The following is a 19,182-nucleotide window of genomic DNA, read 5'->3' as shown; positions in this document are numbered from 1 at the left end:
TCTGCTTTTGATAAGGTATTACACATTGATATTAGTGGTTGGGAAGAATGGTTTCAACCAACTCTCACTTTTCTTCCCCCAGTGAGAACCAGAACTTATTAACTCTTCAGACAAGGTGTAATAAGTTCATTGGAATTGCTACGGAAAATGACTATAAGGACCTCAATTCAGTCGAGTTAAAAAAACGTTCTAAGCAGCACACTTTTTTTGACTTTTTACATGACTCCATATGCATGCTCAAAGACTTTTGGGTAGGTAGGCACAAAAAAAATTAAAACGCATAAGTTAGCGAAAGTGTCTGTTGTTCAACTAGAATATACAAGAAAAATCAATTTAATAAGGAATTTATCCAATGCAAAATTAAACACTGAAAATTTCAAGGAAAATAGCAGTAAATAAAACTCATCTAAAGTTGATGTTTGTAGGCCCCTGAAAGATTGATGCTTGTTGGGCTGTGATTTTTCCAAACTGAATTTACAGTCTTATCCATGGAATTACGGACAGAATTTCCCTGTATTTAACTTTCACTTTATTTACATTCCAACCTTTTATTGAGTTAGCATGGTGACCTGAATCTTCCTTTACAACCTGATCTTCTTCCACAATGTCCGACATCGGAACATTAAAGCTGATAGTATCTTCATCAGATGGCTAAGGAAAAATAAGAGAAACACTGGTTTCAGCTGAAAGCAAGAGTGATAAAAACATACATATTAAGAAAAGCGCTCACTAAAGAGTGGCAAACTAATATGGGAGAGGATACCAGAGCATCTAACAGGACCAAATCCTGTTGCAGTCATGCTGAATACACCCTCACAGGAGGCTTGCCAAGCAGAAAAATTCATCTGTCCTCTTTTCCTATCTTCCTCACTGCACTAGTCCTCTCCTTGCAGTGACACCGCTACCCTGTGCTTGTCTCTGTGCACTTTCCTGGGACAGCTGAAAATAGAGGCTCCTTGTAGCCACCAAAGTCTGTAGAAAAACTGAGCCTTGTATCATACTCCTTTTTTCTTTCCCTCCAAGACGCTTCTACCCTGCTTTACCACGCAGCTTGGTAATTTAATGCCTAAAGCAAGACGAACTTTGTAGGCTGAGGCAATATCTTTTATTAGATTAACTGGTAGAGCTGAAAAAAAGCATAAACTCTCAAGTACACCAGCTTGTTTTTGTTGACTTAAAAGCTCGTCCATTTTTTCCAGCTGTATTAGTTGGTACACTAAAACGTGTTACTCTTATCTACAAGCTTATCCTGTCTATAACTTTACAGATAGTGGCCACACAAAGTGCTGACACTAGCCTTCACTTTGTCCCATGCCACTAGGGCTCTGCTGTTCTGCAGGACTGGCAGGGATCTGCTCATAGTAAGGCCTGCTGATGTTCTCTCCTGAGGTCACTTACAGTAAAAACACAGTTTGCAGAAGAGGCCAAGTTTTTGTTCCTGCTCTCCTGAGATAGAGAGCTCATCACTACAACAGTCTCTCAGAGCTTTGCAAATGTCAGTTCTCAGCAAACCCACTAGTGTCGCTTATTCTTATATTATGCTCTGTGTTTCTGTAACTCGCTACTCTGTGCATACAAATTCCATACATGTATTCTGTAATTGTAACCATTATAATACATACATAGCAGTTTGTTCCATATCCTTTAAGAATATATATTTTTCAGGAAATGGTATTTCCCTGTTTATCAGTTCAGCCCATTGTAACACAAGATCTGCAGTGGAATAGGAGATTGTTACATGCAATCAGTTCTTCAATTCCACAGTTGCTAGCTTCTAGTAGAACTATGCCATTCTTGCTACATTTATATGTTCATATTCCATGTAGACAGTATTTTTTTAAATCCTGAAGCCAAAGTTTGTGATAAGGGATGGAGCAAATCTGCTTTGCTCTTAAAAAACTGTATCAAAGATGCATGTGGTTATTCCTATTTGCCAAGGATATTCTGGACTTAACGCATTTTGTAAATAGAGACCACCATAAATGATTGTTCTTTATGAATAAAATGCATGTTTTAAACTCTATGAATTCACGGTCTGTTGTCTTCTGCTTAAAGAGAAAAAAATCAACAGGATGTTCAGGGACTTGATAAAGCCTTATCAAAATGATGAAGTTTTATAATGAAGTGAACTAACATTGCAGTACTGTTCCTATTGGTCGATTTTAAAACTAAATTTTAAAAATATATTTTATTTTAAAATGAAACAAATTAGTATCTCAAACAGAAAATAAGCAAACCACACTCCAAGTATTCTAAGCACAAAAGTCACTAGTTCTTTTAGACCTGAAACAATGACAATCCAACAGCTCTAAAAAAAAAAAACACACACAAAAAAACCCAGAAAAGACATGCAAAGTATAAATTCATTCAGACAACCATTGTTACAGTGAAGTTCCTTCTCTTTCTTTTAGGCTGTATCTCATGTGACATCTAATCACTAAATTTAGTTATTCTAGATTAAAGATTCATGTTTTGTTAATTTCGCAACTACCATTTGAAACCATTACAGTAGTATATTCTTATGTGCATTACTACAAGTTCTGAACACTAAAACAGGCAAGATTTTTTTTTCTCAGCAGAGTAGCATACACAGCTTTTAGGAAAATATTTTGGCATGTTGGTGTAAAAAAAGCCACGGGCCATTCAATTGGGAAACAGAAAAATCATTCTTTTAACAGGCTATGTCTCACTTTCAGGACCTACAGAATTCTGCAATTGATTTTCCAGGTGTTTCCTGCCAGAATACTATGAAATAGAAACTATCCAAAGCAGCCTGAGATAATACAAAAGTATTGCTCCTTCATAGGTGAAATACTGTATCCTATTTGCTTCGTTCACAGTTTTATTTTCATTCAGCTAGCAACAGAAGACAATAGACATGTAAGAACCAAAAATACCTAACATTATTCCAACACCAAATTCAGATTATGCATATACATTCTTGCTGGCACTAGCATCACTCTTAGAGGTAATAAAGCAAGGACACCATCCAGATCTTACCAAGTACCCTCTTGCTATAATGAATTTTAACTAAGGAAAAAAACAAGGCCAAAGGGAGGTGGAAAACAAAGCAAAACACTACACTGTTCCTAAAAGATGAGGTACAAGAGTGCACTACGTTAAAGCAGAATTTGCTTTCAAGTTGCTGTGGTCAATTTAACAGCAACACTATACGGTATCTTTCACTTGAAATGCCCAAGATGACTATTGCTCTGAAGAATTGACCCTGTAATGACCCTAACAACAAGCCAGATACAAATACATAAATTGTTCATGTCATAAAGTACTCCCTCCTATGCGTATGGACCTAAAGCTAATCAGCAAGCTTCCTAAAAAATACATTGGTATTCAAACAAGTGATTCATTTAAGTCACACAAAAGCAAAATGACATTGTAGTATTTTCTGTAAAAGAGCTGAAACTCAAGAGCCACTGAAGAGCCTTAAGACTAAACTATGGTTTGGTTTTATGTCTGATGTATTTATAAAAACCCTCCAAAATGTGTTTTAATGATCACATTATGATTGATCATTTAATGTTTAGCACGTAGATTTCTGATTGTAATGAACAAAGTATGTGAATCTGTATTCCCAACAGGCTAATATTTCTTGCACGATTCTCATGCATAACACAGGTACTAAAGGTCGCATCAGAAGGAAAAGTGAGTGGTGTATTTACTCCGAAATACATTTGAGATTACTGATCTCAGCATGTATTTTCTCGTTAATAGTAGAGCAGTAGTCAGGCAGGGATGGAATGAGTAACTAGTTCTCATATAAAAAGCCTTTGTGCTAATATAAATGTATTGGTTCACTGTTCATTGTCTTTAAAACACTTTTTTTGCAGCATTCCACTTGTTACATTTTGACTACAGGAAAGATCATCTATTTTCTAAAGGTGTTATTTATAGCTTAAGAGGAAATTCTGTAATAATAGTTTCATTAACAAGCTAACTCAGCTTCAGGAAGCGTAAGAACAGCAAAACAGTTTGTGTCTCTGAATGGACTGCAGGCTCTCATAACTAGAGGGAAACCATTAGAAGTTTGGCTAGAAATCATCTTAATTCTGCTTCATTTCCATCTAGAAAGAAACTTGTCCAAATACTTGGAAATCCCTATGGGGTTTTTTTTAAGTGCTTTTGTACTTAAAGGACCGATCAGTGTGTAAGTGAATTCATTTTCAATTTGCTTTTTAGTAACTACAAATTCAATACCTAACCTTGAAACATTTGTTTCAAAAGCAACAGAAGCTCTGTTTTCTCAGAGGAGAGAAACACTAAAGAATTAGTGTAAAATTATTTTAAATAGCAAGAAGTTCATTCTTTTATTCTGACCTGAATATTTTCCATTAGGCCAGAACACAAATCCCATTATTAATATGTTTCAGGAAGATCATCACTGAATTATGTTGCAAATTATTTACTTATTTATCACTATTTATTCAGTTCAAGTCCAACTAGATTTAGTGCCCTGTTCAGTTGAGCAGTGCCAATGAAAAAAGATCTAGGAAAGTCAGCTCTAACTGCTTAGGACAACACTAGATTCGGAAAGCCATCCTTTCTCTTTGCTCAGACAGACAACATAGTTCAGAAAAAAGTGCTGAAGGCTTATTTCCAGCACTGCCTAACTGCCAGAGTATGTAAAAACATTAAGATCCATAAAGTTTCTGAAGTTCCTGCACTACAGCAAACTGCCATAACCATGATACCATGGAACATACCAGGACTGGGCACACTCAACTCCTGTTAATTCCTAACCGGAAAGAGTCATCAGTCAGAGAGAGGAGCAGCCAGGTGTGTAACCTGTTAGGACATTTACTTTGCTGGAAACAGCAGATATGGATTCTGGTTTGGTCCTCATTGTCTAGATTATGTAAACTGCTTGAAAACTGTAGTGAATTTTCACTATTGGTAGGTTGTTGACCATTTGTAAGCAAGTATCTCACTGTCCTCTCCAGAAAACATGCAGATGAAAAGAAAAATAAAATGCCAGTCTCCTTTCATCTTTGTTTTAGCTGTTTCTTAGTGAGAAATTCATGCCAAGGATGTGGTTGCACAGTTTTGATGGCTAAAAACCTATTCACGTTGTTACCCAGCTTAAAATATAGTCAAAGTACGGGTGCTGGAAGGGGAGCTGGACACAAAATTCAGGCAACTTACCTCTGTTGCTGACAAACGTTTATCACCATTATCACTACCAACACCTGAGTCTGAGTCCTTTTTACTTGGGTAGATGTCATCAATGCTAGATGTGAATAAAAAAAAATACTTAAATAAATCAATAAAAAACTATCCTGGCATTTACCGGTAGAATTCTGTCCTGGTTTCACATAGATCAAGGCAAAATTGCAACCAGTCTTAATGGTAAAGGTTGAAACAGCCTGGTATGGTAAAAAAATACAAATTTGCAGGCTGGTGATAGTAAAATAGATGAGATGGAATGGCTGGTTAGCCTAAAGATTAATGAAAACAACAGAAATAACCTGCTATAAAGTTTTCTTTTGCCTATGCACTAGGTAAAAACGTTTAGTTACTAGCTAAGTAGCACAGAAGTCCATCTGAAGTCATTTACCCATGGGATAACCAACTAAATTAGTTGAACCCAAACTAGAGTCACCTGTTTTAATTGTAACCATTGATGCATTAAAAATGAACGGATATCTCCCTGCGGCTTCAGGTAATTATTAACACAGAAACCTCCTTTTGGTGCTTTAAAATAGACTTGAAATTGAGGTTCTTAAAAAAATTACTATAAGAATGGCAACTGCTCTCTCTTCTGGTTTCATTACCTAATATGACCTCTACTCATTTTAAAGTAAACTATTAGATGCAATACTCTCATCATCTAACTTTTTTTTTTAAATATGCTTTACTATCCCCTCATTTGCAGTCTTGAAAGTTGTATTCCTGAATTCAGATTAACGTAGCAATTTAGAAAAGAACTTTATCAGTCTTCACATGAATAAAACACTAGATTAATCCTAATCTTAAATTATCTCTTATCAGCAAACAGTAAGGATTTTGTGTAGAATCTGCCCATGGAAACCCTAATCAGTTTGTTTTTCCTTTAGAAGTGTGAAGTTACTCTCTAAAATAAAAATTTGTTAATTATTACATGATGGAGCATTAGGCTGCTATCAATAGGTACCTACTCTGTACTATCCCCTTACCCTAACCTGTATACTCCTAAATCATAGAATGGTTAGGGTTGGAAGGGACCTTAAAGATCTAGTTCCAACCCGCCTGCCATGGGCAGGGAAACCCTCCACTACACCAGGTTGCCCAAAGCCTCATCCAACCTGGCCTTGAACACTGCCAGGGATGGGGCATCCACAACTTCTCTGGGCAACCTGTTCCATTGCCTCACCACCCTCAGAGTGAAAAATTTCTTTCTTATATCTAACCTAAATCTGCCCTCTTTCAGTTTAAAGCCATTGCCCCTTGTCCTATCACTACACACCCTTGTAAAAAGTCCCTCTTCAGCTTTCCTGTAGGCCCCCTTTAGGTACTGGAAAGCTGCTATAAGATCACCCCGGAGCCTTCTCTTCTCCAGGCTGAACAGCCCCAACTCTCTCAGCCTGTCTTCATAGTAGAGGAGCTCCAGCCCTCTGATCATCTTCGTGGCCCTCCTCTGGACTCGTTCCAGTAGCTCCATGTCCTTCTTGTGTTGGGGACTCCAGAGCTGAACACAGTATTCCAGGTGGGGTCTCACGAGAGCAGAGTAGAGGGGCAGAATCACCTCCCTCGACCTGCTGGCCACGCTCCTTTTGATACAGCCCAGGATACGGTTGGCTTTCTGAGCTGCCAGTGCACATTGTTAAATAGCACTGGTCCCAGTACCGACCCCTGAGGAACACCACTCGTCACAGGCCTCCACGTGAACATTGAACCGTTGACCACAACTCTTTGAGTGCGACCATCCAGCCAATTCCTTATCCACCAAGTGGTCCATCCATCAAAACCATGTCTTTCCAGTTTAGAGATGAGGATGTCGTGTGGGACAGTATCAAATGCTTTGGATAAGTCCAGGTAGACAATGTCAGTTGCTCTTCCCCTATCCATCAATGCTGTGACCTCATCATAGAAGGCCACCAAATTAGTCAGGCAGGATTTGCCCTTAGTGAAGCCATGTTGGCTGTCACCAATCACCTCCTTGTTTTCTATGTGCCTTAGCATAGTCGCCAGGAGGATCTGCTCCATGATCTTGCCAGGCACAGAAGTGAGACTGGTGAGGAAAGTCAGACTGACTTTCCCCTTTTTAAAGATGGGGGCTATGTTTCCCCTTTTCCAATCATTGGGAACTTCACCAGATTGCCACGACTTCTGAAATATGATGGATAGTGGCTTAGCAACTTCATCAGCCAGTTCCCTCAGGACCCGTGGATGCACCTCATCAGGTCCCATGGACTTGTCCACCTTCAGGTTCTTTAGATGGTCGTGAACCTGATCTTCTCCTACAGTGGGCAGTTCTTCATTCTCCCAGTCCCTGCCTTTGCCTTCCGTGACTTGGGCCATGCTGCTAGAGCTCTTGCCAGTGAACACTAAGGCAAAGAAGTCATTGAGAACCTCAGCCTTCTCCATATCTTGGGTGGCCAGATCTCCCGTTTTCTTCCAGAGAGGGCCTACATTTTCCCTAGATCTCTTTTTATCACTGACATATCTATAGAAGCCTTTCTATAGAAAGAGGCCTCTATTTATAGAGGCCTATAAATGACCAATATGTCATACAGGATGTGACAATCCTCAGGATGTGACACTCCTGTCAATTTTTTTGTATACTAAAAAAACAAAACAGTACCTACTGGTTAGTAGGTGTTTCCCAAATAGAAAACTTACACTTCATTCTAAATTCTTCACACCTTTGGCATTTATGTGATAGAAATTCACAAAGGTGGCTCCAAACATACATGGAGGAAAATAATTTGCTTGAAACCCTACCTAGATGACTGGAAGGGAGATTCCATAGCAGCTGTGGGTTTTTTTTGCCCAAGGTGTTAACAGCTACATCTCTACTTTTATTTATATCAACATTGTGGTTTTATTGAGTGTTCTCTCCAAAAATAAGGTACTATCATACTTTCTCTGATTGGTTATGTTATACTTCCCATGCTAGCCAAGAAAGAGCTGGCTAAAAGCTGGTTTCCAATTAGTTATGTCATAGAAAGGAGCAGCTCCATATCTGCTTCCTGTCTCTAAACCACAACACAAGATGACATTTACTAGATGTGTGAGGCAAGGCATTAATGATTGTGTCTTTCATTTTGTAAACAAATTAGAAGATCTCACTCTAAAAGGGTCTCAACATTCATGCAGTTCTCTTTGCTGGATGGATAAGCCTTTGGATGAATAAAAAACTTAAAATGACTATGTGATGAATATATAAATATATAAATCACAAAACAACACAAGAAATTAAAATTTATTCAATGTGTTAATAGATTTACAAGAAAGTTCCAACACCTAATGATACCACCATCTGAATTATTTTCAACATATTGTGGTCAACTAAGGTTCACTTTTAAGTTCTTTCTTAATGTGTTGTTAACTTTAACCAGAACTGATTGTTAAAAATGTTTTGTTCTAAACTCCTATAGAGACTTCACTAGAATATAATATATAAACACAAAACAAATCTCTGTTCAAAAAAGTGCACTGTAAATAGCCTCTAAACAAATGAAACTCTGGAAGCTAAACATATAAACAAAGTGAAATAAATATGTGTTACACAAAAAAATTAAGTAAGATTTTCATACATACCTCTCTTCTACAGGTTGTGGCAAATGCTGTTGTTCTATGGCATTAAGATACAGAGAGTCTGCTGTTTTAATCTGACAGGCCTGCACAGTCAGATATTTGAATATATGCACCTTACCCTTTGTACAAATCTGTTAGACAAGAAAAAAAAGTCAAGTTTATAACGAGAATGAAAGAAAAAAATTATTCCAAATGTCACTTAGCATAAAACTCCCTGAAAACCAACTCATTTCAATACAATAGATATCACATAAAGGAAAACAGATTTAATTCGTTTTTTTAAAAAAGTACTAAGAATTACTTCAATTACCCAATCAATTATTTGTGTGTACTAGTATAAATACCCTCACAGTAAGACAAAAAACAAGAAAAGAACATATTTTACTTCAAAAAATCCCAATGAGCTTTTCACTCAAAGAGAATTATGATAAAATTTATTGTATGGCCTATTACTAACCGTAAATTGAACAACTTTTCCAAAATTAGTCAATAACTACACTTAATCAGCATGTCCTCTATGCTCTTAGTCACATTGTTTTTACTAGTGTCCAAGCATCTTTATGATGCATTTCACCTGCATTTTAGAATAATTTTTTTTTCCTTTAACTGCACACTTTTAGATCAAGTGTTTGCTGAAATGTGCTCTGTATTTTTTGAGATTAGGAGCAGCAAGACCATTGGTTATGAAAAGCATTTCTCCAATGTAATGAAAACTCTTAAGTATTTCAGCAGCTGTTGATCTAGACCAATTGTAGCTTTCAGAGATGTAGTTTTAATTTACTGTCCATTCAGTCAACAACGAAGTTGTCCTTAAGCAGCAAACACAAGATCCATACATTTCTTATCACCATTTCTCAGCACGGCCTACAGTTGAGAACAGGAGTTTGATTTCTTTGTGTATCACAATCTATGAACTTACACCAAAAAATAAAACAAATTTCACATGGATTACATTGTAGACCATATGAATATTTCTTAAGTTGATAGTAAATCATTGTAGAACCTTCTAGAACTAGGTTCTTATTCACAGAGAAAAAATTTATCCAGACCTTTCTCACTTCTCTTTTTCAACAAAATATACGTACTCCAACATTAAGTTTCATATGCAGATAGAAATGACAAAAACAAACAGGCAGCTAACAGAATGGAAATCTAAACTCAAGCTGGTTCAAGTGGTGCATAGACTCATACATAGAAATAGGAGACTTTCTATGTCTTAAACTGAAAGAGGGGAGATTTACATTAGATATACGGAAGAAATTTTTTTACATTGAGGGTGGTGAGGCACTGGCACAGGTTGCCCAGAGAAGTTGTGGATACCCCATCCCTGGAAGTGTTCAAGCCAGGTTGGATGAGGCTTTGGGCAACCTGGTATAGTGGAGGGTGTCCCTGCCCATGGCAGGGGGGTTGGAACTAGATGATCTTTGAGGTCCCTTCCAATCCAAAACATTCTACAATTCTATGATTCTATATATCAACAACTAATGTCTCTGATGACTGAAGTTCAGAAGCCTGCAATTGTAAAGATGACATTTTATAGGCTATAATTTGTTACCATCCACCCAATATTAAGGCACAATTTAAATTACAGATGTTACTTACTTGTGCTGGTGGAGACTGCAAAGGATTATTCTCAAGCAATAATACTTGTAACTGCACCATCTTTCTAAAACAAATTGGAATCACAAGCACTTTATTGCAGGAAAAGTCGAACTTTACCAAAGGAAGCTGTACTAGTTCTAAAAATAACAAAAAAGAGAGAAGGTGTTATATCTGGCATTTTTTTTGCCTTAAAATGAGAAAATATTTCTCAATAAACCTTTTGCATTCAGGAAAAACACAAACTCAGGCAGGAATACGATCCAACATTTCCTCCATTCTATACTGAGAAATGAAAAGAGTGTTACTGTTATACAAGTGACAATAAATTTTAAAATAAATACTTTGAAATATTTTTTTTCCTGAAACTCAGCTGACAGTTCCCATACTGCATTCACAGGTAAATAGTTGTACAACTTAAAAGATGCTTAGAATCATAAAAAAAAATCATTATTGAAACCTCAGACACTGCTGTTTGTGAATAACACAGAATTATACTCTGCAAATTCAAATGGAATAAATTTGAACACAAAGTAATTACTACTTTTCAATCATTTACTTACATGATTAAAAAACACTTTCAAAATGCTAATAAAAACAGGTACCATAAAGGTATTAGGATTTTCGGTTGGTTTGTTTTTACCTTGGGGTAAAACTTCGAGGTAATTTCTTCTGACATTCAGTTCTTTTAAAGATTTCAGCTGGCCTATCTGTTGTGGCAAAGCTGTGATTTCATTACAGCTGACATCCTACAGCAAAACAGTAACAATAGAAATAATGAACTTTTGGCTCCTAATGTTAAGTAATACAGACATGAAATTGTAGCTGATTTGCTATTATAGTTGTAACATTTTATTAACCTGAAAACACGCAATCATCTATGTCCTGTCTTCACAAAACTGGATACATAAGAAAACATTTACGCATAACTTAAAACCCAGACCAAATTCTTATTTGAAGAACAAGTTAATTTTGAAAGTTAATTTCTACAGAAACATTCAAAACCATTTGCTTAAGATGTTCTACCTTTTTGTTCTTAACTTTTATTCCTATGAAGAACTCAGTACCATAAGTATACAACCCAATATGTTTGGATGAAATATAAAACTGCTAGTGTGTGGATCTGATTTTTTCAAAAAGGTTCTTGTTCTTCTGAAGGGAATATTTGAGCAAAACTTGAAAAAAAAAAGAGAAAACAGCAATAGCATTCTGTAACGATGCTCAGAAAAGGCATATAATTGATTTTCACATCGCGTAGTAGGCCATAATAAAATAGGACGGATCTTGTTTAGTATTGCATAGATATTCCACATATTCTTGTAAAAGGTACTTCTTAACTGCCTAGACAGGTTCTAAATAGGTCTGATTTTCATTACGAAATACAACTGGCTTAATAATCTGGATGAAATTGGAACCCATCCTCATTTCAGCATTCCTAAAGGAGTAACTGCTGTAAAGTTGAGTTGAAAGTACAGAGCCTGGCTATACTGAGCATAATTTCAAGCAATCAGATATTACAGTAGTATTACTGTAATAAATATTATACTTTAGCACTATTGCTAACAAGAAACTGCTATGAATGTGTACTAAAGATTAACTTCTTGGATTAAGTCAGTCTAAAATGAGATCGTTTTCAGATACTAGCTATCGCTTTTGCTGCCAAATGGTTTACACTTAGTGTGAAATCAAAAAGACATTGAAATCTCTGCTTACGTCCCAGGCAACCTGTAAATTTGAGCAATGTCCCGATTATGTTTCTATTTCTGCTTTAAAGAAAGTAAACAGTATTTCATTGTATGAAAGCTAAGTGGGCTAATACCAAATTTTCCTAAATAGCCAACAGAATAACTTTTAGGACGTTCACCTCTACTCTCTTGATTGTTTCAAATAGACTTATACAGTATCTGGGATCTCTAGACTTTTGTAGAATTTTGTAATTTCTAGAAGTCAGTCTCATTTCTAGAAGTCATCTCTTTGAAGATAAATGCTTTAATACTAGTCAAAACTAGTCAAAAGCATTACATTAACTCTCTGTCTTCAAGCCCAAAAACTAGTCAACAAAAAGTGACAGGAAAAGCAAAATGTGATCTGGCAATGCTGCTCTCTGTATCAGACAATTTTCTTCTTGTAACAGAATCTCCCTGTTGTCAAAGCTTCCGTCCCTTATCAAAACACAGTCAGGAAATTATTTTAGCTTTTAGAGAAGGAAATTAAAAATCCCAGTTAATGAGTGTATCTTTTGCCCAAGTTGCCACAAAGTATGGTTAATTGCGCTGTTCCCAGATCACTTATTTTTAAAGCTTTACTGTCCTATTTTTAATTTACAGACTTTAAACAACTTCATAATTAGATAGTAATTTTTTAGAGCACGGAATTTAAACTCAAAGTCACCTTGTGGCCGGGAAACTCTAGACCAAGTGAACTTATACACACACATCAGAACAAGTCAGGGAAAGAGCCAGAGAATTCTAGAGGAAGTGGGGGGGGGGGGGGGGAAGACTAGCAGTGTATAGCCTCGAAAACAAAGTCCACTTACAACCTTTCAAAACATCCTCAACAAGACTGATCTGTTATGACAGCATGTCAGCATTCACGAGATCTCTAGAGACAGCAGTATCCTTTATCCTACTAAACACTGCAATCCAACTTTTTTTTTTTATTACTTTGTTTGAATAGCCATGGAAAACAAAGACTTACAACATCATTTCTAGTTCTACTTATGCTGTTGACTATTATTAGACTTCATGAGCACGTATGTGACAGAGACAGTGCTACTCTTTCCCATTACTTTGGCAGTAATGGAAGCAATACTATCAAAGTCAAATGCCTATGGTTTTCAAGCTATTAATTGTTTTAAGCAATCACGCAACCAGCAGTTTGAAACTTCACTTCGTGGACACCTACAGCCAACTGAAGTGCAAACACCTTCTCAAGTTCCAAGGGGCTAGTATTTGCTGAAGGTCAGACTTCTTGCATTAATTCTATTTTGTTCTCATCAGTTATGCCATGTCAACACAATTTTTCAAGACTAGAGAAATGTAAGGCACATTTAATTTAACATTAATTTATGTGGCACAAAGTTTAATGGCACGAAACAAATTAAAATCATAATCATTTTTCTTTTGTTTATGGTAAAGTTTAAATTGTCTTTAACCAATAAAACTCAGCATAATATAAACAGAAAAACAAATATGGTATTTTGGCTCCATATGAACATATTTATTGACACACACAGAGAAGTTTATACAAAGCATCCAAATTGAGGTAAACTTCCTCCTTACATCCATTTTAAAACTTGGGACTCCTGTCTGAGCTGTTATTCCTAAAAAGCACGTGGATTCTGTCAGAGCTTGTGACATACAAGTCATACTGAATGGTAAAAAGAAGTTACACCGTGCATAAGCACATGGATCCTTTAAGGCAGAAGATCCCACTTGGTCAGGCTGCTGGCCCAGATTAAACGGATGGAGTGAAGGACAATTCCAGCTGAGGGATTAAAGGCTTCCAACATGAGACGGGAGCATCTCAGAGATGGAGAAGGCTGTTACCTGAAGAAGGCACAACTGCAATACTGCCTGATAAGATGGAGAATAGAATTTTACTGTACATCTGATAGTTTTGGGTACAATTACTGAGCCATTTCTGCCCAATTACTTTTCTTTGATGGAAGGCAAGTTTCAGATTATCTTCATATCAGTTTTGCACTCATCCTCCTGGCTGACAGGATAGGTATGATTGAGTCACGTAGCTGCAAATAAAAGTTTCCCAAACAAATTTTGCAAATAATTGTAATATATCCTGCAGGGAGAATTATTCATATGTTATTTTGAGGCTTGTAAGATAGCTGTCAGATCTATATAACCCAGAATCCAAAAATTTGAAAGAATACAGGAAAATTTATTGCATGTAATACCTAAGTCATTCTATGCCACAAGTATAAAATTTATAAAAACATATGCATGTATTAGAAAAAGAACCACCTACCACAATTTGGAGGAGAGAGGGGGAAAAAAAGCAGAGTTAGTTGGAAAGATCTGACCTAATTTGCAGCAAACTACACTTACATCATTCTAGAGAGACTACAGAGGTAAAACTTGTTTCAAAAAGTTAGGTAATAAAAAAAAATCCATTTGCTAGGTACACACAGATTTTACTGCATGCAGCTTGTGAAACACTTTGGGAACCCAAGGGTAGCTGGCAAAGTCCTAGTAATACAAGAACTGCATGCAGCCAGGTGGTATCTGTCACCTCTCAGGATGGATCCCCTGCTCAGCATAAGCATTGCGTATGTACCAAAACAACCGTGTGCCCTGCCAGAGGGCTGGGTGGTGGTGTTGCTTGGAGGCCACACGCTGTTCAGGCTGGCATTGCTCTCACACAGCTGAATGTTTTGCACAACAAGTGCAGTATGACTTAATCTTTTTTTTTTTCCTTTTTACTTATTTTAGAACAATGATCACCTTATTATCTAAACTGCATTATACTATATATGCCAATACAGACCCTGGCTCTCAATCCTACCACTATTTGCTTCTCCCAATACATCACAGATTATTCATTTCCAGCTAAATAATGCTACTCATTTCACTGGAAATGCAAACAGTCATGGTCGTATCAAACTAAGCAATCAGGTCATCTGAACAGAACCGTGCCCAATTTAACAAAAACTTGCTATTCACTTCCCTTCTAATAACAAAGAACTAACATCAGACCTTCTTCAGCTCATAATACTTCAGGGCTATCAAAGGGACATGTTGCTATAGCCTCCCATTTGAAATATTTTTAGAGCAGGAATTGTTGTGTTCTTCATGACAGAGTAACACTGAAATTATACTGTAACTGGAAAGTAATATGAAAATCCAGTATTCCAGAAGTTAACTTAAACATATGTTTTGTTTTCAAAACCCTATCTCCTTTCAGTATAATCTACATTGATTTCCAAGCTTTTAATTTTTAAGTTTTCAAAATTCTAAAATAAGGATAAGGGCTACTATTAAGATATGTACAAACTCTTACTAACAAATGAAACACTTCCAGCTTCAGCAATGCTAGTTCACCTTACTGGGAGGGTTCAAATTAAAAAATGAAGGGGAAATTAGATATAAAAGCACTTCAGCAGCTCTTTACTGAAAATATGATCACAGATCTCAGTTAATATAAATAAAAGGGGTTATTTTGGCTAGCTAGAATCAGGCCAAGTCCTTCAATTATTTTACATGAACTCCCCACCACTAAGCTAGACTATATTTCAACTAGAAGCAATCAAGAGCTAACAAGTTCCAATTGTTTATCATCTACTCAGTCATCCTATCTCCTAAATTAGGATGAGTTTAATACCATTCAGCCCAAGAAACAATGCTATAGCCTAATACAGGGGTTTTTGAAGGTTAATTAAATCAAAACCACTTCAGTAATCTAATTAAACCCATCACACATGCAAAAAAATACAATATATAATAAGATAAACTAATAATGCTCACTAAACAAAACAAACTTGGTAGTCTTTAATTCAGGCGTAACCCAGAAAGGAAAAGGAAACTACTACCAATCCTCACCAACAGATCAGTTGTAATAAATACCAGAAGCCTGATACCACAGGACACTCTATAAAAGGACCACTACAAGGAAAAAAGCCTCACAGCTGCCACTTCACTCCATATATGAAGAACCAATAGCAGGACTGGGGCCTAAAGCAAGGTCAGCTCAATTACTGTAATGTAATTTAGTAGAGAAACTACTGACATAAAAATATGATAAGCAGGCACTTTCAGATACCAAAAAGATGTGCAAGATGAATGCTATCAATGGAGATACCAACAGCTGGAAGAAAATTCAAATATCATTGTTTGAGTATGCATAAAGTAGCAGTGTCAAATGTAGTTTATTTGTCAATTTATACCTTCAGAGGTCAAGGTGAACAGAAATAACAGGATGACATAAATCATATGTCATAGAGAATTCAGAGTCTCAACCTACAATATACAACAGAGGAAGACACTGTCCCACACGACATCCTTGTCTCTAAATTGAAGAGACATGAATTTGACGGATGGACCACTCGGTGGATAAGAAATTGGTGGCACTCAAAGAGTTATGGTCAACAGCTCAATGTCCAAGTGGAAACCAGTGACGAGTGGTGTTCATCAGAGCTCAGTATTGGGACCAGCACTGTTTAACATCTTTGCCAGCAACATGGATAGTGGGATAGCGTGCACCCTCAGAAAGTCTGCTGATGACACCAAGCTGTGTGGTGTGGTTGACACAGTGGAGGGAAGGGATGCCATCCAGAGGGACCTGGACAGGCTGGAGAGGTGGGCCTATGCAAACCTCATGAAGTTCAACAAGGCCAAGTGCAAGGTCCTGCACACAGGTCGAGGCAATCGCAAGCACAAGTACAGGCTGGGTGGAGGATGGATTGAGAGCAGCTCTGAGGAGAAGGACTTGTAGGTGTTGGTGGATGAGGAGCTCAACATGAGCCGGCAATGTGCACAGCTGCCCAGAAAGCCAACCACATCCTGGGCTGCATGAAAAGAAGTGTGGCCAGCAGGTCGAGCGAGGTGATTCTGCCCCTCTACTCTGCTCTCGTGAGACACTCCCACAGTACTGTGTTCAGCTCTGGTGGAAAGACATGGATCAGTTGGAGCAGATCCAGAGAAGGGCCAGGAAGATGATCCGAGGGCTGAAGAAACCTCTCCTATGAAGACATGCTGAGAGAGCTGAGGTTGTTCAGCCTGAAAAAGAGAAGGCTTTGGGGAGACCTTCTAGCAGCCTTCCAGTACCTAAAGGGGGCTTACAAGAAAGCAGGAGAGGGGCTTTTTACAAGGGTGTGTAGTGATAGGACAAGGGGCAATGGCTTTAAACTGAAAGAGGGCAGATTTAGATTAGATATAAGGAAGAAATCCTTCACTGTGAGGGTGGTGAGGCACTGGAACAGGTTGCCCAGAGAAGTTGTAGATGCCCAATTCCTGGAAGTGTTCAAGGCCAGGTTGGATGAGGCTCTGAGCAATGTGATCTAGTGGAAGGTGTCCCTGCCTGTGGCAGGGGTGTTGGAACTAGATGATCTTTAAGATCCCTTCCAACTCAAACCATTCTATGATTCTAAGACAGGGAGAGAAAGGGAAGCATTCTCTTATATGCATTTTCCACACACAAACTTTGAAAAAACATGTGCAATTAAAATAATTTTAAGTTAAGGTACCAAATAATTATTGCCTTTTCAGATTCTCAATTACCAGACAATATATTATAGATGATCTACAGCTTGCAGAAACAGTAGTCATGTGGACAGCTCTCAAAACAAGAGGAACATAATAACTTTGTAAATCTGTTTAGATGGGTGTTCAAGGAAAGGAAGGTTCCACAACAAAAACTGTGAAATAAAATGAAAACAGGCTGATAAGACCAATATCACTAGCAGAATGCAATGTGGTAAGCAGACAGTAATAAGAGAGAAAGGAAACCGAAGGGGAGGGTGCTACAGAGTGGAATATAGATTTGTGGAGCCTGATGCCAGAACTATGAACTTGATACTACAAAACAGAGAGCCAGTGGAGGGAGTGGGTAGCACAGGTAGAGATTATGAACTTGGAAACCGAGTTTTGAATGAACCAAGAGCAGTGGTGGTGTTTAGAAGGGTCCTGAAGAACACAAAAGGAAACTATTACTGTGTTACTACCCAACACACTTGAGAAGTTCAAAAGTTAATTTTTTAACCCGCATTATAGTATTAGGTATTTATTCAAATATATTTGCAAAGTGAATGTTACTGTTTCTAGTTAAGTACAAAGTCAAAATAAAAAAAATAAAATAAGGTCAGCAACATACCAGCTCCATTAATTGTTTTAGTTGACCTATCTCATCCGGAAGGGAACCTAGCTTATTGTTACTTGCAATTAAGACTTTTAGAGGAAGACCACACAGGCAAGCTGGCAAAGAAGAAAGCTGATTTCGACTGTAACGAAACAAAACAAAACAAACAACCATTAAAATCACCAGTGATGTTTCACCATATACTCACATAAAGTCTGAGAGTTGTAAAATTCCTTTATTTTTGTGGGTTAGATTTTATGCAGATAAAATTTAAATTTTCAAATGGCAACCATTAAGAACACACTTGCACATCAAAAATATCTGCACTACTGACTAAATTGTACTGTGGAATGTACTACTCTGGAAAAAATGCATTATATCGGTTTAATAATATTGGAATAAGTGGTTGTCACCCAAAACAGCTACTTCCTTCCCTATTGAATACAGGAAAGTCAATTGAGACAGCATTTTGCAAGTACTTAAACATCCCTATGGTTTTATGTGGGAGTATAGGGGATGTCTTTTGTTCCAACTGAAGACAAATAAACAAACTACAGATAAAATAGTTGTTTTTTCAATTCATTTAAAGCTCACTTATAGTTCAAGATTACTCAGCATTTGTTGTTCTATGAGTCTATGATATTAACCCAGGTAAATACAGCAAAAAATTCTGGGAGCATCAACGGTTCGTTTCTTTCTAAGACTCATATTGAGCCATATTATCTCTGCATCTTACTTTTTCCTGAAGTTGATAAAACATTTTTTTTTAAGTGACTGGCATGTGCCATTTTATTCTTCATACCATTATTTGGGGGGTCGGTGGGGAGAGAAGTGAGTAGAAGATTTTCAGGAAGATTTGCAAGGAAAAGCAAAATTTGGTAGAAAACTTTCAAGATATTTAGGTTCTCATTCTAGTAACAATTACTCAAGAAGCTAAAACTCAAAGATGACAGATGCCATAACCCTTTGCGATCTCCAGATGATTAAAAATATTAATTTCTTGTGATTTGTGGATCAGTTCCC

General features: G+C 37.2%; 1 protein-coding gene across 4 annotated transcripts in view; it reads right to left on the bottom strand.

Moving 5' to 3' along the window:
* The window catches only part of LRCH1 (leucine rich repeats and calponin homology domain containing 1), a 136,227-nt gene that overhangs the window by 51,246 nt on the left and 65,799 nt on the right, over positions 1–19,182 (bottom strand). For all 4 annotated transcript variants that reach the window (XM_086620528.1, XM_086620533.1, XM_086620541.1 and 1 more), the window contains exons 3-8: positions 18,175–18,301; positions 10,994–11,099; positions 10,354–10,490; positions 8,755–8,882; positions 5,158–5,242; positions 546–651 (exon numbers count right to left, since the gene is read on the bottom strand). In XM_086620528.1, coding sequence (XP_086476654.1) covers positions 546–651; positions 5,158–5,242; positions 8,755–8,882; positions 10,354–10,490; positions 10,994–11,099; positions 18,175–18,301 — 689 coding nt within the window. The remainder of the gene's footprint in view (positions 1–545; positions 652–5,157; positions 5,243–8,754; positions 8,883–10,353; positions 10,491–10,993; positions 11,100–18,174; positions 18,302–19,182) is intronic.

This window comes from Tauraco erythrolophus, chromosome 1, assembly GCF_009769465.1.
Source record: "Tauraco erythrolophus isolate bTauEry1 chromosome 1, bTauEry1.pri, whole genome shotgun sequence".
Taxonomy (NCBI): domain Eukaryota; kingdom Metazoa; phylum Chordata; class Aves; order Musophagiformes; family Musophagidae; genus Tauraco; species Tauraco erythrolophus.
This window is presented reverse-complemented; position numbering and strand designations above follow the sequence as displayed.